This window comes from Podarcis cretensis (genome assembly GCF_951804945.1).
Source record: "Podarcis cretensis genome assembly, chromosome: Z".
In the NCBI taxonomy this organism is placed as follows: Eukaryota; Metazoa; Chordata; class Lepidosauria; order Squamata; family Lacertidae; genus Podarcis; species Podarcis cretensis.
The window spans coordinates 41,974,540-41,997,318 of record NC_137184.1 but is presented as its reverse complement, the minus strand read 5'-3'; the positions used below and the strand labels follow the sequence as shown (position 1 = coordinate 41,997,318).

The 22,779-nt window shown below is 45.5% G+C and overlaps 1 protein-coding gene across 1 annotated transcript in view; it reads right to left on the bottom strand.

Annotated features, from left to right (window-relative positions):
- The window catches only part of CD99L2 (CD99 molecule like 2), a 75,567-nt gene that overhangs the window by 18,921 nt on the left and 33,867 nt on the right, over positions 1-22,779 (bottom strand). Inside the window, exons 2-7 of the mRNA XM_079962929.1 lie at positions 10,579-10,632; positions 10,298-10,336; positions 8,623-8,715; positions 6,847-6,924; positions 5,310-5,402; positions 3,489-3,524 (exon numbers count right to left, since the gene is read on the bottom strand). Of these exons, the coding sequence (XP_079819055.1) occupies positions 3,489-3,524; positions 5,310-5,402; positions 6,847-6,924; positions 8,623-8,715; positions 10,298-10,336; positions 10,579-10,632 (393 nt within the window). The remainder of the gene's footprint in view (positions 1-3,488; positions 3,525-5,309; positions 5,403-6,846; positions 6,925-8,622; positions 8,716-10,297; positions 10,337-10,578; positions 10,633-22,779) is intronic.

Genomic DNA, 22,779 nt, shown 5'->3' with positions numbered 1-22,779 from the left:
TGTTTGTGGTTTCGCTGGATTATTTATTTGGTTGTTGCTTTTGGTGTGTGTTTTCCTGTGACGGAACTGTTCAGGTTTTTATACAGACTGCTGCTTTAGTATTTTAGTGTGCATTTCTGTGCGCTGCTCTTGGGACCAGTGCAGTCAAAAGATGTGGCAAAACTAAAAACAATTATTTCTTAAAAAATAACATCTACAGGTGTTACGGTATCCCTACAGTAGAGTGGGGGGTAGACCTGCAGACCTCCAAGTGCTGTTGGAATCAAACTCCGATCACCCCCCAGCCAGTATGACCAATCACGGATGATAGGAGTTGCAGTCCAACCAACATCTGTAGGTCCACAAGTTCCCCCCTCCTGCCCTATTGGAATTAAAGGCAGGAAGAATCCTTCTACAACAGCATGACTATTCAAACCAAACACTTCCAGAAATGGAAAACTCTGTGTGTGTTTTAGCAATCTGCTGAGGTTTGCTAAATTCATAAAACTGAATTAAGTGTGCAGGACGAACTAATGGATGTCCTCCTGCAAGACATGATGATGCTGGGACCTTTAGGAGGACTGGTTAGCGTGGGCAGGTGAAGAAGAGAGGGCCCCTCTACCTCTAATGCAGTGTTTCTCAAACTTGGGTCCCCAGCTGTTGTTGGACCACAACTCCTACCACCCCTAGCTAGCAGGATCAGTGGTCAGGAGTGATGGAATTTGTAGTCTGGCAACAGAGACTTGGAGACCCAAATCTGAGAAACACTGTGACTAATAGGTGTGTTGTGTAGGTGGGGAATTTCAGAAGGTGTAGCTTCTGAATAGTTGTGTAGAAACACACCTCCATTAAAGGGCAGTAGCACTGTCCTCTTCTTCGCCTGTCGTGATGAGCTTCAGCTGCTGAAATCCCCGCTTAACGCAACGATAAAAGTCCTGCTCTCTCTTTTTTCACTTGGCAACCCGAATGTACCATTTCAGGCTACAGGTGAGGGGGGATATGCATTCTGAACGCGTGCACACACAATATAAACTCGCTGCAAATGAAAACAGAACACTAGGACAGTAGGGTAGATTTCTAACCTTCGTTTCATCTGCGCTAGTTTTCTATTCTCAGGGGGTTGGTTTTTTCCTGTATGTGTGTTTTCACAAAAGGGAGTTTCAAAACTTCTGATTTGCCTCCCAACACCTGGAGTATTTTATCACTTCAGAACCCTATTCTCTATTAATATTAAAGTATTTTGAGGCCACCTTCCCATTCTACAATTCTATGTGACCTATGTGCACCTTTCAGGGCATGTACTCAAACAAGGTGGCTTACAATACAAAACAATAATAAAAATAAATTTTAAAAATCTGAACAACTATTTAAAACAAGACAAAGTGATGGCAGATATCAATGTAGGTCAATATATCATTAAAAGTCAGCTGGGGGTGGGAATCAAAGTGATTTCTACAGCTGTGTGTATAGTCCAGGTCTTTCTCCTCCTATGCAACCCGCTAAACTCAAAGTCAAACATTTCGGCATTAATGTTGCGCAGGAAATTTTCCAGTAGCTAAGAAGGAAACAAATACACACCATGCTTTGGCAATGGCCAGCTGGGATAACAACAGCTCTGATCAGCCACATGCAAGATGATTCATTTTAATTGATTTTATCCACTGTATGCTTTTATAATTCTTATGTACGCCGCTTTGAAACCTCAGAAATGAAGTGGTATAGAAAAAATTTACAAAAACTTAAGACACAGATCAATTTGTTATTGCTTGCTTAGAATTCAAGACCAAGCACATCATGTACAAATTTCCAAACTCTCCCACGTGATACTGTGGGTAGAAGCAAGCAAGCAAGGAACCCACAAGGCTGGATAGCAGTGGAGAGGAGAAGGGAGCAGGCAGAGGAGAAAGCTGGGAAAGAAAAAGGAGAACTGGAAAAGCTAGATGGCAAATCCTTCTCCCAGGCCCCACTGGTTGGAGAATATAAAGACAGGCCCTTATCACAGGGGTGGATAACCTTTTCTGGCCAGCAAGCTAGATCTAAATTTCCCCAGACTCTGGCAGGCCAAATTTTGCAGGTGCATGGGGTCACCCATATGTCAATCACCTGACATCATGCTGCGCTTTGAAGCTCCAATTGTTAGGACTTCAAAACACAGCTCAGGGGTGTTTGTAAGCCCTTTGTAAGCATCTCCTTAAACCGCTGAAATTCGGAGATTTGAAGAACAGCACAGGGGTGTTTGAAAGCCCTTTTCCTATCAGTCCTATTTTCATTCAGTGGGAACTGCTCCACCCTCCTTGATTAAGCTGTGCTCTCACCAGGCATCAGTTGATGGGTGGTTGGGAGTCTGCCTTGCTCAAGCAGAGGAACAATTCAAAGTCAACCTGAATTCCTGTTTATTCCTTTCACACCTCACCTTTACCCATCACAATGTCAGGTGCAGGGCATGGCTTTCTAAAAATGGCCTGGCAGGTCAAATGGAGAGACATTATGGGTCACATTTGGCCCACAAGCAAAAGGTTCCCTGTCCCTGTCTTATAATGATGCTGACGGTCAGGTCAATAGTGCAACTGGCCCACAACAACCCTGACGGGAAGCACCTCTCTCAGCTTAAAAGAAAAAGAAAAAAAGGAAGTGCTGCTTTAGGTAACAGGAAAACAAATAAAAGTGTTCCCTGGACACTCCTCCCCGTGTGCTCTCTCCACATAAATACAGGAAGGAACTGGCTCTGAACCGGGGTGAGGGATCTTCTGCCCTGCGTCACACCCAGCCGGCACGGCCAATGGCCAGTAATCCAGAAACAACTGGAGGGTCACAGGTTCCCCATCCCTCCTTGAAGCTTTCCAGCAGTGTGATATTAGGCCACACCTTCCCTTAAACTGTGGTTATGCCTTTCTCCATCTGTTTCATTCCTTCCCACTAGTGGGCAGAAGATACAAACCACAATTCTTGCCTTAAGTTTAAATCTGAACCAGGGACAACAGTTGGTTTTGCTCCCTGGAAGCCACAATCTGTAGTAACTGAAGATGGGTTGCTGGAGCAAAACAGACCATTGTGCCTGGCTCAGAAGCACACCTAAGCTAGGGATCATGGCTTATTTCCTCTGCTTACTTGTGGGGTGGAGTGAAAGTGCCCTCTAGGAACCATGATGGTAAACTATTAGCTACAGCTTGCTGTGATGTACAAAATAGATCACTATCCGGTTTTCGATTTCGTAATGACAGCCTTTCTTAGAGTGTTTCATTTTTGGAAAAAAGTAACGGCCATCTCACAAGATCTGAAGTTGACCAAGTCAATAATAAATGTGAAAATTAGAGAATGCTAATTGAAAGGGAAAATTAGTAGAGGCGTTCAGCATTTAAAATCCCCCCTCGCCCCCAGTGCATTGCACAGAACCAGAGATAAGTAACAGGATGGATTTTCCGTGCTTAGAAGGAGTGGACGGCAGAAAACAAAGGATTGTGACAGGAAGGGGAAAGGTAGCAACTGGGAGCCCATCCAAGACTCCTTACCAGGTTTTCCACCTCTTCCACCTGTACCTTTCGAGCCTGGAACAGGATTCTTTATTCATTAACTGATCACAGAAAATAGCAGCTGTTGATTTAGGTTTTGCAACACGATGAAAGCAAATTACGCATGTTTTAGGAAAAAAAGAGTGCAAGTTGGTATCAATAACATGAACATTCTGCCAACACATCTGTTTATTTTTCTAGTGTTACCTATATGGATAGGGTGGAGAGAGACAAACAAGGGAGACATGAATGATCCATAAGGAAATTTATCTGGCCAAACAGGTCATATGAAGGGGAGAGGAGGTTTAAAGCTGAGGGCCATGTGTTTCTCACAGCAAAGCATCAACGTGACCACTTCTTCTGTATGCAATGTTCAAGGTGCAAATGCCACCACTTATGTTGCAGCACCAGCCGTGCACAAGTGAGAGTCCTCAGCAGATTTGGGGGAGCCCTACCACCTGCCAAAGTCCAGAAAACCTTTAGAAAAAACCCTATGGAGGGGATGGAACCCCAAATTAGCCCCACATTAGGACTAAGCATGCTCTAAGGCCACAGAATGTTGACAGCTGGGATGGGGCAGGGAACGAGGAATGGAATGCAACCCTGAACAACAACACCCCACGCTGCAACATTTATTACAGGTCCTATGTTTAAATTACTATTGTTCATCCACTCTACTATGCCTGTGCTGTTGATTCATGCAGTGAATCCCATGAACCAATAAGCACAGCCATAAAGCCAGAGGTGAAGTCACAGTGACCTACCTTTTGGCAAAAATGTGTGTTTGTGTCCCTTTCCCATTGCTATTTTAAGGGCTTTCTTTGTGCAATGGGGAAGTACAACAACCCCTTCCTACGACAGACTCAAGCGTGACTTGAACATGTCATCCAGACTTCCTGTATGCCTTTTGAGCTGTCAAGCTTTGGCCATGAGAAGGTATCCTGTTTTGTTTGCCACCCCAAGACTTTGGCTGCATCAGAGGTTTGGTTCGCTGTGACATCAACATGAGAAAAGAGTCCTTCCTATACGCCCCACAGATGGCTGAAAGTGTGAGCACAGCAGCCTTAAAGGAAGTGGATTCTTCCAACCCAGTTTTTGCTGACAGGGGGAATCTCCTTCACTCAGTGGGACCTCTGTTTCAACTCACCCAATCTATGTGCTAAGATTTCTGGGCTTGAAATAAGTGGGGCCTCCTCCACCAGCTTCTCTGGGCCCTAATGCCATGGGTCACCTCTCCCGCTTTAAGCTGGGCCCATCCACAACCACTGCACCTGGCTGCATCAGAGGGAAAGGTGACACACAGATGCTCAACCAAGTCAACTCGCTCATCCTACATGGGTTGGCTAGGCTTGACTTGTGAACAGCACCTCACTTGGCCTCCTGGAGAATCATCTCCTGATGACGAGGGAGGGAAACTGTACAAAATGTTTCTTTGGGAAAGTGAAGGGAGAAGATATATGTTGCTAACATTGATACATTCAGCAAGCAGCCTGGTCTGGTAGACATTTTTTTTGTGGCTGACGGGGTTCGCACTATGGGAACCTATGGGACGTTAGGGGCCAACTCAAGACCTTCCTCCACAAGACTCCACTGGCATGTGGCCCCCGGGGCTGTAAAGGGTTCCCAATTCCTATTATAATGCCACTTGCGAGCCATGTGGTCTCTTCCAAGCCACCCAGTTGTATGATATCTGGGGTCAAAGTTTGATGCATATTAAGCACCATTGAGGTTGGGGTGCTCAACCATTGTGAGAAAAATGCTGGCCAAATCATCTAAAATTTAGAAGTAAAGCACAAAGCTAATACTGATCTATCAACTTACCTCCACCAGGATTTACATTAGGCGTTCCTCCACCTTGTCCAGGGTTGTGGTCATCCAAAGCATCAGATAAGTCGAAATCCATTGGATCTTTGGCTGGGAAATAGCACATGGATTACCTATTGAATGCATCTGTTGCTCTATAAAGCAGTGGTTACCAATTAGGGAACCGCTGGGGGTCCACAGAACGCACCCAGGGGGTCTATGGCCCCATCCCTGGCCTCCCCCCCAACTATATTTTTGTCATTTTTACATGGTAGTATCACATATTTTTATGGCCTGTTTTTTAGTATGCCAAAATTATCTGCTTATTAGGGGCTACCCCACATTTTGTTCAAAAAATTGCTTTGCAGAGGTAAATAAGAGTTACCAAAATTTACCATAAGGGGAGTCCATGGCTTGGCTTTTGAAAAACAGGGGGTCCTCAGTAATTACCTAATTGTGAACCACTGCTCTAAAGCATATAATAATCTAATACAAATTCAAACTGGTAAAGACAGTATGTGCTTTTCCCTGCAGCTTGATCCACTGTGCAGGGCAACCTCTGTGCAAAGTGGTAACAGGTCATAACTGAATTACCGAGTAGTTGAAATTGCAGGAAAATATGAAGAGGTCTTTGAATGAATGAATGAATGAATGAATGAATAGGTCTATTTATACTTTTCCTCCCTCTAGGTTGGCTTTTGAAAACAAAACAAAGTAACCGAACCTTCCCAGTTTGAATTTGTATTAGATTATTATATGCTTTAGAGCTTTTAAGACATCCCCCGAAAATAAGACCTACTTCTAGTTTTGCCTCTCGCTGTAATATAAGGCATCCCCCCGAAAATAAGACCTCCCCGATAATAAGGCCTCCCCCGAACATAAGGCCTCCCTGGAATATAAGGCCCCCGAAGCTACCGTAAGGCGTCCGACTCCTCTGGACTGTAGCGGCGGGCGCCACCATGCAGCTCAGTGATTGGCCGCAGCGCAGCCGTAGCTTTTCAGCTGTTCAGAGAGCCCGCACCACTGCCAGGACAAGTTGTTGCCTGCTGCTCGCTCTGCCCTGATGGAGTCTGGCTGACTCACAATTAGACAATAAATGTATACCGTATTCGTCTTCATGGAAAAATAAGACATCCCCTGAAAATAAGACCTAGCGCATCTTTGGGAGCAAAAATTACTACAAGACACTGTCTAATTTTCGGGGAAACAGGGTATATTGCAAGACATGCCCTGCACTTAACAGCCTTGTCTGCACCCTCATCCTCCCACTTGAGGCCAAAGCAGTAAGGATGGGAGCAGGAGAAACATTGGTACTCTCCTGTACATTAACTCTATCATGTTGGCCAAGACTTATGAAAGCTAGTGGGCATGGGGACGTCCACGGTTGCCCTATTTGTGGAATGGTATGCCAGAATAGGCCCAGGAGTATCACACACTTGATTCACTTCCTAGGGAAAATAACACTATCCAGGAAGAAAAAGTGTAAGAAGTTCCTTGACATATTCCTGGCATGAGCCATGGGTGTCTTGTGTGCTCTGTAGAGGTTGTCCCTTACCTGGGACCTTCTTGGGTGGAGCCTTGGTAGTTTTGGGCTGCTTGGTGGTGGTATGCATCACGTTCCAGTGGATATCATCTGAAGACAGAGGAACACAAGGGAAGGTGACTCAGAAAGTGGTGGCGGTTGGGTAAAGAATGAAAAGATTGGCAGGAGCAATTTAAGCCACAGGAGGAGCCTCTTCCAGGGGAGCTGCTCTCTTCTCACTGCCCACCCACCCTAAGTACGGCCAGGGAACTGTATAAACAAAACACTATTGGGGACGGGGTTAAGATTTTAAGAGGTGAATTTTCTCTTGAACTATATATACCCATTGTATGGAAATTGACAACAGGACAGCAGAAATGGATTCTACACACCCTAATGGTGGCCAAGAGACTGATAACTGATGAACTGGAAGAAGAGAGATACGATTCCCCTTAATCAATGACTCGACAACATGACAATGGCAACCTATGAATGGGCAGCTTATAGCTGCAGACTCTCTTTGGATAAATACAATGATATTTGGAATGAGTTTACGCAGAATATATTAGGTTACTAACAATTATAGGTGTATCAGAATATTAAGAATATACACATCTGTATATTAATGTATGGCAATTTAGCAGGGTTTTTTTCATTCTCACTCACTCCCCCCCTTTCTTTCCTCACTCTACTTTTTCATAAATGAAATTCTCTTAATAAAATATTATTGTTATTAATAAAGTACAGCCAAGGGGGGCAGAGTCAATAGGGGACACAACAATTAGGGTGGAGTTAGGAGATACAACCCAACTCTCCCCTCCCATCCCCACAAGCAATATTGGACAAAACACCCACATACAACTCTTTCCATGAGCAAAAAACAACAGCACTAGGAGCCTGTTGTGTCCATATGCGCTGGGTCATAGTACACATCAGTGGTGAGGAACATTTTCTGGCTGCAGGGCCAGATCCTTACCTCCTGGATCCCTAGCAGGAGAAATCTGGCAGGTGGGCAAGGCCACCAACTACCTATCAGTCACCTGACATCACTGTAATGTCAGGTGATGCTGCACTCCTGACTTGTTGGAACTTCAAAGAGTAGCATGGGTCAGCTTGAAAGCTCTTCTGCAAAACAGCCTTGTGCAGAGAACAAGAGACTCAAAAAACCAGCATAGGGCTGCTTGCAAAAAGGGCACTGAAACAGCTCTGTGCTGCTGTTGCTCCAGGGGAAGGGGGGGGCCCTCTTTTTTAGCAGCTATTTCGGTGGAAACCACTTTGCACTCCTGGAACAAAGTGTGGGGCCAGCAAAGGAACAATCACTTCAACCTCCTGATTGTTCCTTTGAAGTCATGACACATATGACATCAGGTGCGGGTCACATGGGTGTGGTTTGGGGGGGAGAGAAACAGCCTTATGTGAGGAATGGGGACCCCCTAGAAAGGCAGAGAGGTTCCCCACCCCTGGTACAAACAACGCCCCCCACCAAGAAGTAAAAGAAAAGGAGAGACGGGAGAAGGGAGAAGCAAAAGCAGAGATGGAAACCAAAATGGAGCAACAGGAAGAACTTGCGGCTCTCGATCCTGTGAAGGTTGACAGTGGGTGGCTCAGGCATTTAGGAAATGTAGGTATAAAACAGGGATGGGGAACCTGTGGGCCTCCCCTGCCCCATGTGCTGCTGGACTACAGCTCCCATCATCCTTTGCCATTCGCCATGCTGGCTAAAGCTGGTGGAAGTTGGAGCCCAACAATTATCTGGAGGTTCCCATCCTTCTGCTATAATAAAGCTTAGCAGAGAAAGGAAGGACTCACCTGGTTTCCTTGGATAAGGACCAGTGGTCACCTTGGTTGATTTAGTTGTCATCTCTGGTGGGGTGTCGAAGTAGTCAGCCAAGTCCAAGTCACCTATTTGGCAGATAAATACAGAAGCACACACAGAGAGACAAATAAGGCACAGGTGGTGGGGTTTTTCTGCACCATGTGTATCTTCTCTTCTTCTCCAAGGAGTTCCTGGTTTATCCCATTTTACCCTCACAACAACCCTTTAAAGCAGGCCAGGATGGCATAATGAAAGAGGGACTCCCTAAGGCAGCACAGGGAGATTCTGGCAGTGACAGCATTCCACTAAATTACAGACACTCCTGTGACTGGTGTGCCTGGTACAGTGTTTTCGTTACTGGTGTGGCTATAAAGGTAGGAGTCAGCTGCAGGTCAGCAAGAAAGACAGGGCTCCGTTGTCAGTGAAGTTAACTCTTTATTCAAGGAAATGGCATACTGCTCAGCAACTCTTCCCAGTAGGCATTGCCGCTATGGAGCAGTTGCCAGGACTGAAGGTCCCTGCCTTCCCACCTTTCTCCCGGGTATTTCCCAAGCAGTCTCAAACTGTGCTTGCACATCTCTGACCTCTGTCCTGCCCTAATTATTCTGCGCATTCTTGGAGACTAAAGGGAAGGAAACTTGTTGCAGCAGGAGAGGGAGACTCCCTGGATTCTTCAGGTGCCCCTTGACCCCTCTCCTCTGTTTCAGCCTCAGAGTCTGAACTGTTCCCTGCCACCAGCTCTTCCTGCTCACTAAACCCTGTTGCCCCTTCAGTATCCAGGCCCTCCTCCCAAACTTCTCCCTCTGATTGTCCCACCACCAATCCGCAGGCTTTGAGCCTTCTTCCTCTGCGATTTCCCTTGGGGGTTCCCCAGCTGTTGCCTTCCACAACTCCTTGTTGCCCAGCTAGTCCCTGACAGTGGCCCACCTAAGGAGTCAAGTTTGTTGAGCTCAGATCCATTAACTCAGATTTACTGCAACATTTCACACACATGAGATTGGGGGAGGCAGAGCTGCATGCATGTGCTTCCTCCATTGCCACATCCCCCCACCAGGTGAAAGAGGTGGAATGGGCAAGGACCAAGCCATGTGGCAATTTTGGTGGAAGCAGGAGCCTTGGGACTTCTTTGCCCAGTTCGTTCTCTGCATTGCTTCTTCATCCTGCCCCTACAACCCAACCAGAGGCCCCTACCACTCCATTAGCCAGCATCAGCCACAAGAAGAAAAAGAAAGCATTTGCAGTGTCTGTCAGACCCCACAACCTGCAATCAATAGTTGCCATTCCTACCCAGAAACACTTAGTTGTCTCTAAATCAAATAGCAATTTCTGCTGGGTTTGCTCATGATCTGTTTGCACAAAGTCTGTATGGAGTCTAGATGTTTTCAGCTATTTATCACGCACTCATTTTGATTTGTTTGCAGGGAGGTTAGACAATGACATGTCAAGCAAATGTGATTCCAATGCATTTCCCCATCACTTTCCTTACTGCAGAAAGTCCATTTCTTTTCTATGGAGCAAAGCAGGTTAGTTGTGCCAACAGCTTCAAATCATCTTTGATTGCAGAACTTGAATTTGCCGCTATGTGATTAAATCCCACCTGCAAACAGCAACTTGCCCCTGATTCACTCCACTCTTTTGCTATAAATAAGAGATGAGAAAACATCTCACCTGTTCCGCTGGAAGGCTTTTTGGGTGGCTTGGGAGTAGCTGTAGTTAAGATGAAAAGAGGGAAGGAAGGACATTTTAACTGGATGAAGAATTAAAAGTTCACTGAATCTCACAGCACAAGCACATGTGTACTCAAAAGCAAGTCCCATTGAGTTCAATACCCACTGAGTTTATTATTAAGCTGTAAATAACTGTAGGAGGTGCCTGCATCTGTGAAAACATCAATATATAATGCAGGTTGCTCACCCCACCCAATTCTCTCCAGCACAAGGGTGACTTACGCCGTTTCGTTGGAATGCCATCATCCAGCGCATCCTCTAAATCATCGGCATATCCTAGAGACAAAGAAATAGCACAGGTAAGTTATTTGCTGCATTTATATCCCACCTTTCCTCTAAGGAGCTCAAGGAGCTATACTAGTTCTCCCCATCCGAACTGCATCCTCACAACAACCCTGTGAAGTAGACAGGCAGGCAGAGTGACAGCAACTGTTCAGGGAAGTTTTAATGTTTGATGTCGTGTTGTGTTTTAATTTGTTGGAAGCTGCCCAGAGTGGCTGGGGGAACCCAGTCAGATGGAGGCATATAAACACATATATACATGCACGCATAACCAGTAAGCTTCGTGGCTGAGTAGGTCCTACTCTGACCCTCTTACCTAGTGGTCCTCAGAAAATTTTATCTGGACCACACTTTCAGAATAAAAATTTGCTCGATTTTTTTTTTTTAATTGGGAATAAATCCATTGGAAAACAAAAAGAAACCACTCCTAGCAGTGCTTGATACAACACAACTACTTTAGAATGTGATTGTGGGTCATCCAGAATGTATAAAACAATGCAGTTATATAAGAATGTGAATCATTCCCAAAATATAATTATAAACGAGCCTCTTACATATGTACCTTAAGTAGGTATACAGACTCAATGAGAGGCGTGAGCTTGCTTTTGCTGGGTAATCTCATTTATATAAGGTCTATTTGGAGACAGAACAAGCTTTCATCTTCTCATCAGCACAAAGAAGCCTTACTCTTTTCTGGTCTTTCATATTTGTCAAGAGTTGAAAATCACTGTTCACCGCAATATGTAGAACTCTGGAAGAATAGCCAATGCTCTTGAAGAGAGGCGTGAATACCATTTCTGATTGTATAGACATTCAACACAGAAATGTTTAAATGTTTATTTGATTGCCCTTGAATCTTCCCACCAGGTTTGCCACACCCTTGGAGAACAACTGCTTTAACCACTACATGACCAGTCTCTAATCTCCAATACAGGGAGGTCATCAATTGAAAACAGAAGGTGGCAAGGCAGCATTTAGCCAGATTGCTTCAGCTTGTGACACGTTTTCAAATCTGTCCCTTCCCATTGGGTTCAGCCACTTTCCCAAAATCTCATCGCTGTGAAATTGCAGGGCAAGTCAGAGTTTAGGTTCTCTGTTTGTCTCTCTTTGTCTATAAATGCATGGGCTTCACTCATGTTTGTCAAGGTAGAGCCTACTGATTCTTCCATCTCTCAATATGCCACTCATCTGTGGATGTTCTCCTGGTTATTATACGTTTGGAGGGAAAACACTGTAAAAATATTGGCACATCATCTGACAAAGTAGAGAAGGGGGGGGGGGAAGAATGAGAAACAACACCTAGACGATACTGCATCTTTTAGCAAAACGCATTCCAAGATGAAAGATAATAATTCTATATTTGCACTGAAAGAGGTGGAAGGGAGGGCAAAATTGAGATAAGGATATTATGGCAGATCTCTGAGTGATTTACGGTAAATAAGGATTTCTGACTCTGGACTGTTTAACAATAGACACACACACACACCTATTTCCCCAAACTAGACTGCTGAAATGAAGAAAGCGGTTGTGGGGAGGGACCAAGGACCCCTCAAGACGGGTGTTTTATTACAGGTGTATTCTGCAATGTATTCTTGATACCACAATCGTACGCTGGAGGTGAATTTACTCTGCTTCATTTGTTGTTCTGTGATGCTTCCCCAATACTACCAGTATTATTGCTGTCTGGAGGGCCTGGAGCACAACAGAAGCAGGACAAATACCGGTACCATTTCTCCCAGCCCGAGGACCAAATTCCCTTGTGAACAAGCTTCCTGGGACCAACAGTGGGTGTGGCCAGAGGCAGAAAGTGCCTCTTTTGTAAAGCAAGCTACATCTCTCCCAAGTTGAAGGCATGTCTGCAGCCTCCATCTGGGCAGTGAAGAAACAATATCAGAGTTCAAGGACACAATTCAGTCAGGCAAAAGGACTTGGTGAGGCTGTGGACCAGAGGAAATGAGGGTTGGGGGTCTGCGGAGGAGGCATGGCCTGAGGAGAGTCCCAAGGGGCCGCATTTGAGCCCCAGGTCTGAGTTCTCCCTCTACTGATGGTTGCAACCTTTAATCCTTCATCTTGGGAGCCTTTTATTATTGTTACTTTTACTCCCCCATTACCGACTGTTAGCTTATTCGCTCTTGATGCGTTTTTGCCTTCACACATCCAAGATTTTACGTCTCTCGTCACATGCGAAGTTAACGCAAAAACGAGAATGTTCAAATGGCTTCCCTTGGATTCCAGCTGCTAAATGGATTTAGCTGCTGCCACCTGAGCTCTGACATCTTCCATGAATAAATTTAAGGCTCGAGTGACAAGGCCAGCAACAATGGGGGAATGCACCAGGGCTGGAAGGAAACGAATGTCAGCATTTCAACTGGGGGGAGGGGAGAGAGCAGGGGCAAAGGGAAGGGGTGCAAAAATGTCCGACTCCTATGTGGCTGGGATGTAGCCTACAAGGTCCAGTCGCAACGGTAAGGCTCACGTTCCTTGCTCTGCCCGCCTTTGCTTTGGTCCCACCCACTGATTTGGTCTCCTGGAATGGTACCCCTCCCCCAAGGAATGCAGCTCCTGAAAAAGCTTCCCCACCCCTAGAGAATAGGATTGCGGCCATAAGGGCAATCCCTACCACCACAACCACCAATTCTATCCTTGTGATCACTCTGTCTGGTAGACTGGCTAACAACACTGGCTATTCATGGCTGAGTGGGGAATCTGACCCTATGTATCTATTAATTAAATTTGTATACTGCCCTTGCATTGAAGGGGTTAGACTGGATGACCCTCAGGACCCCTCCCGACTCTATTGATTTCAGGGCAGTTCACAGCATAATAAAAACAAAGCCGAAAATGAAACCTAGGTATCTCAAGTCCCAGTTTTCTACTCCACCCATGACACCAGGCTGCCTTTACCTTTCCTTATGTGGTAGTAGCCCTTATGTAGTAGCCCTATGCTACTAAGGGAATATGTCTGGGGGAAAGGCTGTGGCTCAGCAGCAGAGCATCTGCTTTGCATGAAGGTCCCAGGTAAAACCCTCCATGGCTTCTCCAGGTAGGTCTGGGAGAGACTCCTTGTCCGAAACCGTGGATGGCAGCTGCCAGCCAGTGTAGGCAGTACTGAGATAGATGGTCTCACTTGTTATAAGGGAGATTCCTGTGTTCCTGCCTGTCTTTGGACTTGCAACCAAGTCCAGTGGGTGGCAGTGCCTGTTGGCTTCCTCCTCCTCAATCTCAGCAGTGACACTGGGGAACTCTGCAGAGAAGAGGACAAGCCATGATGGCTTTCTGAGAAAACGGGACACAAGAGTTATAAAAGAATGCTAATGTGCAGCAGAAGCGGCCAGTGGGGCGGGGTGGAGCTGATCTCCCAATAGCAGCATCGCTGCAGCTTACCTGAATCCACCAATGTGCCCCCCCTGGTTCCACCCTCGCCACCACCCTGACCCACCCCACCCTTGTCTGAGTAAGTTGCATCAATGTTGGCGTCAAGAGGACAGATCTGACGCTTTGCCGTACCAAAGCAGCTGCTATGGTTTAGGAGCCAGCTTCAAAAACAGAGCAACTTTGGCCTGGTGAAGATGCAAAATGAACGTCTGTACACAGACACACCACCGCAATGCTTCTTCTAATCCTAGGATCAATAGAAACAATTTAAACCTTGCTGAAGGGAAAGGCCCAGGGGCAACCCAAAGTTTACATTTGTATGCAAGAAAAGGTTTTCTCTCCTCACCCGTCCCTTTTTCTTTTCCCTTTCCTGTCTCTCCCTGATTAAATAAATGCTAAGAACACCAATTCATTATACTCCAAGGTGATGCAATTAACAGGTTTGTTTTTAACACAGAAGAATGCAACTGTTGCAAGGAGCTTTGGAAGCATTTACTAAAGGGACATATTTCTGTTTATTTGAGGGATTTGTATTCTGCCCTCCACCCTTTTTACCTGAAAAGAAATCAATAAAAACTTAAGATACAATAGAGCCCAAGGGCCACATTCCCACCTGAGAAACTTCCCAAGGGCCACATGTCAATGGGGTCAGAGATAAAAGTTGCTGGAACATCAAATGTAATTATTATCTCTCTACAGCAGCTTCTGCTCACTCAGCCCTCTCCATCCTCCATCCGCACATAGCTGGGGTAGCTCAGTCAGTACAGCATGGGACTCTGAACCCCAGGGTCAAGGGTTCGAACCTCATGTTTGGCATGCATATGCGCATATATATATATATATATATATATATATATATATATATATTCCTGTATTGCAGCGGGTTGTACTAGATGACCCTCGTGGTCCCTTCCAATTCTAAGATTCTGATTCTAAAAAGGCCTTGCTAGAATTAAAAGACACACTCCAACCAGGCAAAACCACCCGGGTGTGTAAATTCCGGTGCGCTCCAAATCGTTTGCTTATGTTCGCCATGCACAGAAAATAGCAGATCTAGATGAAAAGCAACACATGGAGAGCTTATGCACTTATGATTGAAATGTGTCCCTAATTATTGCTGCTGTGTAAGATTGTATAAGCTTAGAACGTTGTATAATGTCAGAAGGGGGTGTCAATGGAAGGACTCACCGTCGTGGGAGGAAAGACATGGTGGCGGGAACATTACAAAGGGAGGTGTGTAGGAAGCTGCCTTTATTCTAGGTCAGGCTCTGTGTCCTATCCAACCCAGTGTTGTGTACTCTGACTGGCAGCAGGCCCTCCACGGGCAGAGATCTCCTGCTATGGATCCTTTTAACTGGATATGCAGGGAACTAAACATGAGACCTTCTGCATGCAAATGAGGTGCTCTAGCACTGAAAGACTGAGCTATACTTTCCAGGCACAGTCTGCCACATACCCCTCCTTGTGTTGCCACCACTACGCACCAGGCAAAAGAGAAGCCATTTTTGGGGGACAGCGGAAGAGCATTAAGCAGAGATTTCCTGGAAGTTGGCTGTGATTAACAATGCATTGCCCGCTAATTGAAGCCAACGTCTCTGCCTTGCCCATGGAGGTTAACGGAGACACGCGAAACCTTTATGGATCAATAATAGGCTGTCAATATGGCATTCACTGCTACTAGTGCATTGTTGTGCAAAGCAGAAACGGCACAGCTCTTGGGTTTAACCACTGTCAGGATTTTTATTTATTTTTGAAGGGGTGTGTGTGGAAATTGGCCTTTTCACAGCTGAATATTTGGCCGTCAGAAAACACATGAAAGAAATTTTATTCCTGCTTGTCCAGGGTCCATAAGATACCTTCATTTTCTTTATGGTGCATAGAGTAGTACTGAAGTGAAAGACTTTTCTTCCACTGAACAGTAAGGATTTGGCGACTTTGCTGTACTACTCATGGTTGAGGCAAACCTGGAAAAATCCACTTGACTAGTCGCCTGTTGTGAGTGAGAACTTCCCTAGGCAATCAAGCAGGAAAGAGATACCATATTTTTTGCTCTATAACACGCACCCGACCATAACATGCACATAGTTTTTAGAGGAGGAAAATCCGTAGGCATGCCACCCGTAGGCATTCCCTCCATAACACGCACAGACATTTCCCCTTACTTTCTAGGAGGAAAAAAGTGAGTGTTATGCTGCAAAAAATACGGTACCAAAATGTAGCTCTTCTCAGATGATAAATTATTATAACAGGCTTTTTATGTGTTAAGCATTAATAGGCTAGTAACTTTTGGTTGAGGGACGCGGGTGGCCTAAACCACTAAGCCTCTTGGGCTTGCCAATCAGAAGGTTGGCAGTTTGAATCCCTGTGACGGGGATGGGCTCCAGGCAAGCAAGAGGAATGCTCAGAATTCCAAAGACAGCCCAGTCAGGCAAAAATACTCTGGGAAGGTGTACAAAGCAGGGCAGGTGAGAGACATGGCCTGGAAGAGGGGGCATGGCTGGGAAGAGTCCTGTGGGTCAGTCAGGAGAGGCTTGGAGAGCTGCATCATGCCCCCAGCCTCGACCCTGGCCTGATTACTGTGTTCTCAGACAACATTAAAAAGCCTTCTTATTCTCCTCCTCTTTCTTCTTCTTCTTTGCATTATTCCAATCCTTGCTGCAAAGTCCAAATTCCATATAGGTAGAACATACATTAAGACTTAAAATAGATTTCTATTTTCCATCCTATATCAGCAACATTCATGCATACCCAAACACACACATATGAGTAGCAAGCTTTTTTGAAAAAAGGTCTCCTTTCGCATCCTGTGCCAAGAAAATGCCCTCAGCCACTGGAAGCCTGAGCAGCTGGACACATACAGTTCTGCGGAGGAACTTCTCTTATTTGTCTAGCTAATGACCCGTAACTTCTGTGTCCCTCCTTCTTTTCTTCTCTCTGCCTTGGCAGTGGTTGTTGTCTTTCTCTCCCCCCCTCCCCCCCCCGGTTTGGCTGACAAGACAGACAAACCATCATTTGCGGAGGCAGCAACAACCTGTTCCGTCAGCCGTCTACACCCTGCAAAACAGAAGCAGGCTCCTTTCAAGTGCCGTGCCCTTGTTGGCAAGAATGTGTTTGCCAAGAGCCTTGAGAATCTGATCAGGAGAGCTTTCAACTAGATCTTGAGGGGGAGGGAGAAAACAACATGAACAACAAAAGATCACCTGACACTGGGGATAACAGCTTCATTGATGCACAGGAAACTGAGGTGGTGGTCCTGCTAAAGGGCAAAAAACTACAGGAAGGAAGCAGCTGCAGGGAACAACTCATGATTTCAGTTGTCTCTACACAAATGCACAGAGTATGGGAAACAAGCAAGATGAACTGGAGCTTTTAATAAAGGATGGCAAATATGACCTGGTAAGTACTACTTAAACCTGGTGGGATGAGACTCAGGACTGGAATGTAGGAATTGAGGGGTATAACTAGTTCAAAAGGAATAGACCAAACAGGAAGTGAGAAGTCGCATTACAGTACAGTGGTGCCTCGCAAGACGAAATTAATCCGTTCCGCGAGTCTCTTCGTCTAGCGGTTTTTTCGTCTTGCGAAGCAAGCCCACTGACGGCTTAGCGGATTAGCGCTATTAGCGGCTTAGCGGCTTTTAGCGGCTTAGTGGATCAGCTGATAAGTGGCTTAGCGGCTTAGAAAAAGGGGGGGGAAGGGGAAAAAACCCACAGGAACTCGCAAGACATTTTTGTCTTACGAAGCAAGCCAATAGGGAAATTCGTTTTGCGAAGCGGCTCCAAAACGGAAAACCCTTTCGTCTAGCGGGTTTTCCGTCTTGCGAGGCATTCGTCTTGCGGGGCACCACTGTATATATAAAGGATGTGTACACTTGTGAAGAAATCCATGACCTGGAGCATGAAAAGCAGATGAGTGTAAATGGGTAAAAATTGTAGGAGAGAGAAACAACAGTGACCTTACTGTGGGTGTCTGCTATAGACTGCCAAGCTAGACTGAAGACTTGGATGATGCCTTACTAGAGCAGATTACCAAACATTCAAAAAGGAGAGAAATAGTAATCATGGGAAACTTCAAATTCCCTGTTATCTGTTGGAATTCAAACTCTGCCAAGAGTGTAAGAGTGTAAATTCCTCCATTGCTTCGCTGGCAATTTCATTTCCCAGAAGGTGGAAGAACCAACAAGTAATGCTATTCTAGGCTGCTAATGCTATTCTAGGCTGTATCAACAGAAGTATAGTGTCCAGATAAAGGGAAGTAATAGTACCACTCTATTCTGCGGGTGGTGCTGTGGGTTAAACCACAGAGCCTAGGACTTGCCAATCAGAAGGTCGGCGGTTCGAATCCCCGCGACGGGGTGAGCTCCCGTTGCTCGGTCCCTGCTCCTGCCAACCTAGCAGTTCAAAAGCACGCCACAAAGTGCAAGTAGATAAATAGCTCCGGCGGGAAGGTAAACGGCATTTCCGTGTGCTGCTCTGGTTCGCCAGAAGCAGCTTAGTCATGCTGGCCACATGGCCTGGAAGCTGTACGCTGGCTCCATTGGCCAGTAAAGCGAGATGAGTGCCGCAACCCCAGAGTTGTCCGTGACTGGACCTAATGGTCAGGGGTCCCTTTACCTTTACCTTTATTCTACCTCAGTCAAACAACACTTAGAATACTGTGTCCAATTCTGGGCACCACAATTTAAGAAGGATGTTGACAAACTGGAATGTGTGCAGAGGAAGGCAACCAAGATGATCAAGGGTCTGGAAACTAAGCCTTATGAGGAGCGCTTGAAGGAGCTGGGTATGTTTAGCCTGGAAAAGAGGAGATATGATGGCCATCTTCAAATATCTTAAGGGCTATCACATGGAAGAGGGAGCATGCTTGTTTTCTCCTGCTCTGGAGGGTAGGACTCGAACCAGTGGCTTCAACTTGCAAGAAAGGAGATTCCGACTAAACATTCGGGAAAAGTCTCTGACAGTCAGAGCTGTTTGGCAGTGGAACAGACTCCCACAAGAGGTGGCGGACTCTCCTTCATTGGAGGTCTGTAAGCAGAGGTTGGATGGCCATCTGCCATGGATGCTTTAGCTGAGATTACTGCATTGCAGGGGTTGGACTACAGGACCCTTGGGAATCTATGGAATCTATGATTCCTTATTGATAAAAGTTCTATAGAGTGGAGCCATTCACCACACAGTGAGAGACGTTAACCCTTTGCAGCTGGAGCCTGTGCTTTAAAATGCTCCCTCATTCTGGATCTGCTTGGGCTGTTGGATTTCCACAGAACATGATGGGAACATGAGCAAGAGCTTCCCCCGTCACTTGTGATGGTGATGTCGTCATGTAATACAACCTGGGTCTTGTTTCCCCCCTGCAACATTTGCAGGGACCTCACCTGTTCCCCAAGAATTCTTAAAGATTATAGGCAGTCTGTTATTACTGTTTGTTTGCCTTAGCAATTGCCCTCACAATGCCAGCTCTGGGATGAAAGAGCATTAGGCAAATTCATTGAGGATAAGGCTATACTGGTTGCTACATTCTGCCTCTAGGCTGGAGGCTGTAATTGATTGATTGATTGATTGATTGTGTGGTTGGTTATTTAATTTCTATACCGCTTAATATATTAAAATATCTCTAAGCAGCGTACAGAAAACTGAAGCTGCAACGCACAACTTAAATTATTACAAAAATACACTTACATATAAAAATGTTACATTAATACAAATATATATATTAATTCATTTTCCTTTGGACACACCCTCCCTCTTCTGAATGCCAGTTGTTGGAAACTGCAGGAGGGGAGGATGATCTTGTGCTCAACTTCCTGCTTGCAGATTTCCCACAGGCATTGGGTTGGTAACTGTGAGACAGGATACTGGACTAGCTGGGCCACTGACCTGACCCAGAACACTCTTTTTATGCTTTTATGCTGGGTATGGACGTAGGCTTCGAAAGCAAATGGGTGGGGGGAACACCATTTCCCCCCAAAATACTGACATATGGTCTCATTCAATACAAGGGGACTTTCCATGGAATTCCTGTGTCTTGGATCTCAAGGGAAACCCATCTCTCACCAAAGCATCTATCGTTGGCACTGGTGGCAGTCCTGGCAGCAGAGAATGGCTTTGCGACAGAGAGATCAGGATGAGTTAACAAACCATTGGGTGGTAGAGCCAGGAGCTGTGCCACTGAGCTGTGACCCTGTCAGATGATCCCTTTGAGGGAAGCCTGCCAACATCTTTGGGCACGTTTGACAATGGCGGGATTGAATCAGTGTGAAGTCAATAGGCAAGATGTTTCTGAGAGGCACTTGGGATTCACATCTGAGGAAAAACATTTTTCCATGCACAATCCACTCAAGCAACTGTAAACCCCGGCCATAATTCAATACTTTATTGGGGAATTTGGATTCCAAAAGAGCTTTATAGGAATGTAGGAAGATGTCTTATATGTACTGGATCTAGCCATTTAGCTCAGTACTCTCTACAGCAGCTCTCTAGAATTTCAGACAGGTGTCTCTATGGGGAGCTGGCTTCCAGCACCAAGCCCGTTGGCAGACTGACTCTCATTACAAAGATGTTTGCAAACGTGACATGAAAGCTGGCAACATCAACCCCGCTATGTGGGAATCCCTTGCAGAGACTGCAGTGCCTGGAGACAGACAGTCAGATCTTGCATTCACAGCAGTGACCAGAGAAGGAATGACTTCTGGGAGGAGCTCAGAGAGAAGGAACGCCATGGTGCATCTGCATCAGCACAACCAGATGCCTTCACCTGCCCCAGCTGCAGCAAAACATGTCTCTCCCACGTCGGTCTCTACAGCCACAGCAGGCGCTGTAACTCTCCATCAGTTTGACTTCACTCCCAAAGGCCCACTCCTCCATTGTCTCCCAAGACAGAAGGAAGCCAATAACAACATCTCCTCTAGCCCTACCTAGAGATGTTGTAGACTGAGCCTGGGATCTTCTGCATGCAAAATGGGCTCTCTGTGCAACAGCCCTTTCCCAGTTCCAGTCATGCCAAAGGGTAGCAGGTGGGGGGTGGCTATGTTCTGTGTTTTTCAAACTGCAGCTCCACAACCTTGACCCTCTTCTCAAATGTATACATCACTGATACTGATGGAACTTACTTCTAAGTAACTGGGCTTAGGGTGGCAGGCTCAGCCAGCAATCCAAAACATACTTACTAAAGAGTAAGTCCCACTGAACGTATGAGTGACTTACTTCTGTGTCAATGTGCTCAGGAATGCACTGCTAAGAGTCCGAGGACCAAAAGCCAATGTTCATTTAGGTATGCAGCATACTGCCCAACGCCTGGGGCTTATTGCCATCTCTTTCTCTTATTTATTCTCGGAACAATTTGGTGGGTCTGATGCCTTGGATTGCTATCCGCAGCAATCTAAGAAGGTCTTTTTGTCTGGAATGGCACAGACAAATGAGAGTAAGCAAAGCAGGGCAGCTGCTAAACTAAAAGTGTATTTTACTCAGAGGAGGATTGCACACAGGAAGCAAGAGCATAAAACTGCCTTGCTAGATCAGACCAAAAGTCCCATTTAGTTATCGCCAGATGAAGTTAGCAGGATGCCCTTGGAAATCTCACAAATCCAAGAGAGAGACAGAGGCTTCTCCTATTGTGTTTCCCCTCCACACACAAAATTGTCATTGCTAATTACTATTGATAAGATTCACCCTCCAGGAATTTCCCTAAAATTCTGTAACTCGATTAGACATACCTTGGAGAAACTGCAACACAGATAAGAAAATAGAGCTGAGGCATAAAGGTTTAATTCAGGCATCACACCCAAACCATGGTTGAACAAGCCTAACTGTTGTTGGACATTATGCCTGAAGTGGTAAAACCATGGTGTGCGATCAGCCAGGGAACCAGAATCAAAAACAATGTTCCAATCCCAGAAGCTGCTTCACAATGGAGAAGAGAGCAGTCTTCTAAAGGTGAGTGCTGAGAGGGTGGGGGCCTAGGAGAAACAGGAACACAACCATAGTGTGGGAGCTAAACAAGTATAGGTACAAACCACAGTTTACCACAATGTAATAATCAATCTACTGGTCTTATTCAGATTCAACATGACACCTGTGGTTGCACACTTTCCAGATCCCTTTGCAAGCACTATTCTCTCTTGCTCCTGGGTTATCTGCAAACCAGTTTTTGCTGAGAATCTGGAAGAAAAGGTTTTAGAACATGAAAGAAGGAGAAAGAAACATACAGACCCATGTGATATTGTTCAGGTAATATTGAACCATAGCTTGGCATTATGCCTGAATGATACTTGCTTAAATCTGTGTAATGAAAGCTGCTCATTCCATCTTTTACTGGATTGAAGGTCCAGAAAAGTCACCTTCTGACAATTTAATAGCAGGCATAATACTACGTAATGCTGCTGATATCTGGGACTGGGAAAGAGGTTAGTCCAAAGCAGCAAAGAAAGGGCAGGCTCCCCACTGCAAAAAAAAAAAAAGTATCATATTAAACAGCCCACACTACAAACATAACTTGGCTCAACAGTCAGTCATGTTGTCTTCCCAGTGAATTCTGGGAATTGTAGTTCTGTGGGGAGGGATAAGGAAAAGAATTCTCAGCACCTCTACAAAACTACAATTCTGAGAATTCCTTAACTGACATTCCAAATGGAGTAAGAGCACAGCATAAATATGCCCTACAGTCTGGGATGAATTTGAACATTTTCAATGTAAGGATGGTGAACAGTACCATTTTCTGGGTTGTGTTTCTGGGTGGGCATACAGACTTCAATCTATTTTGTCCTTTTTT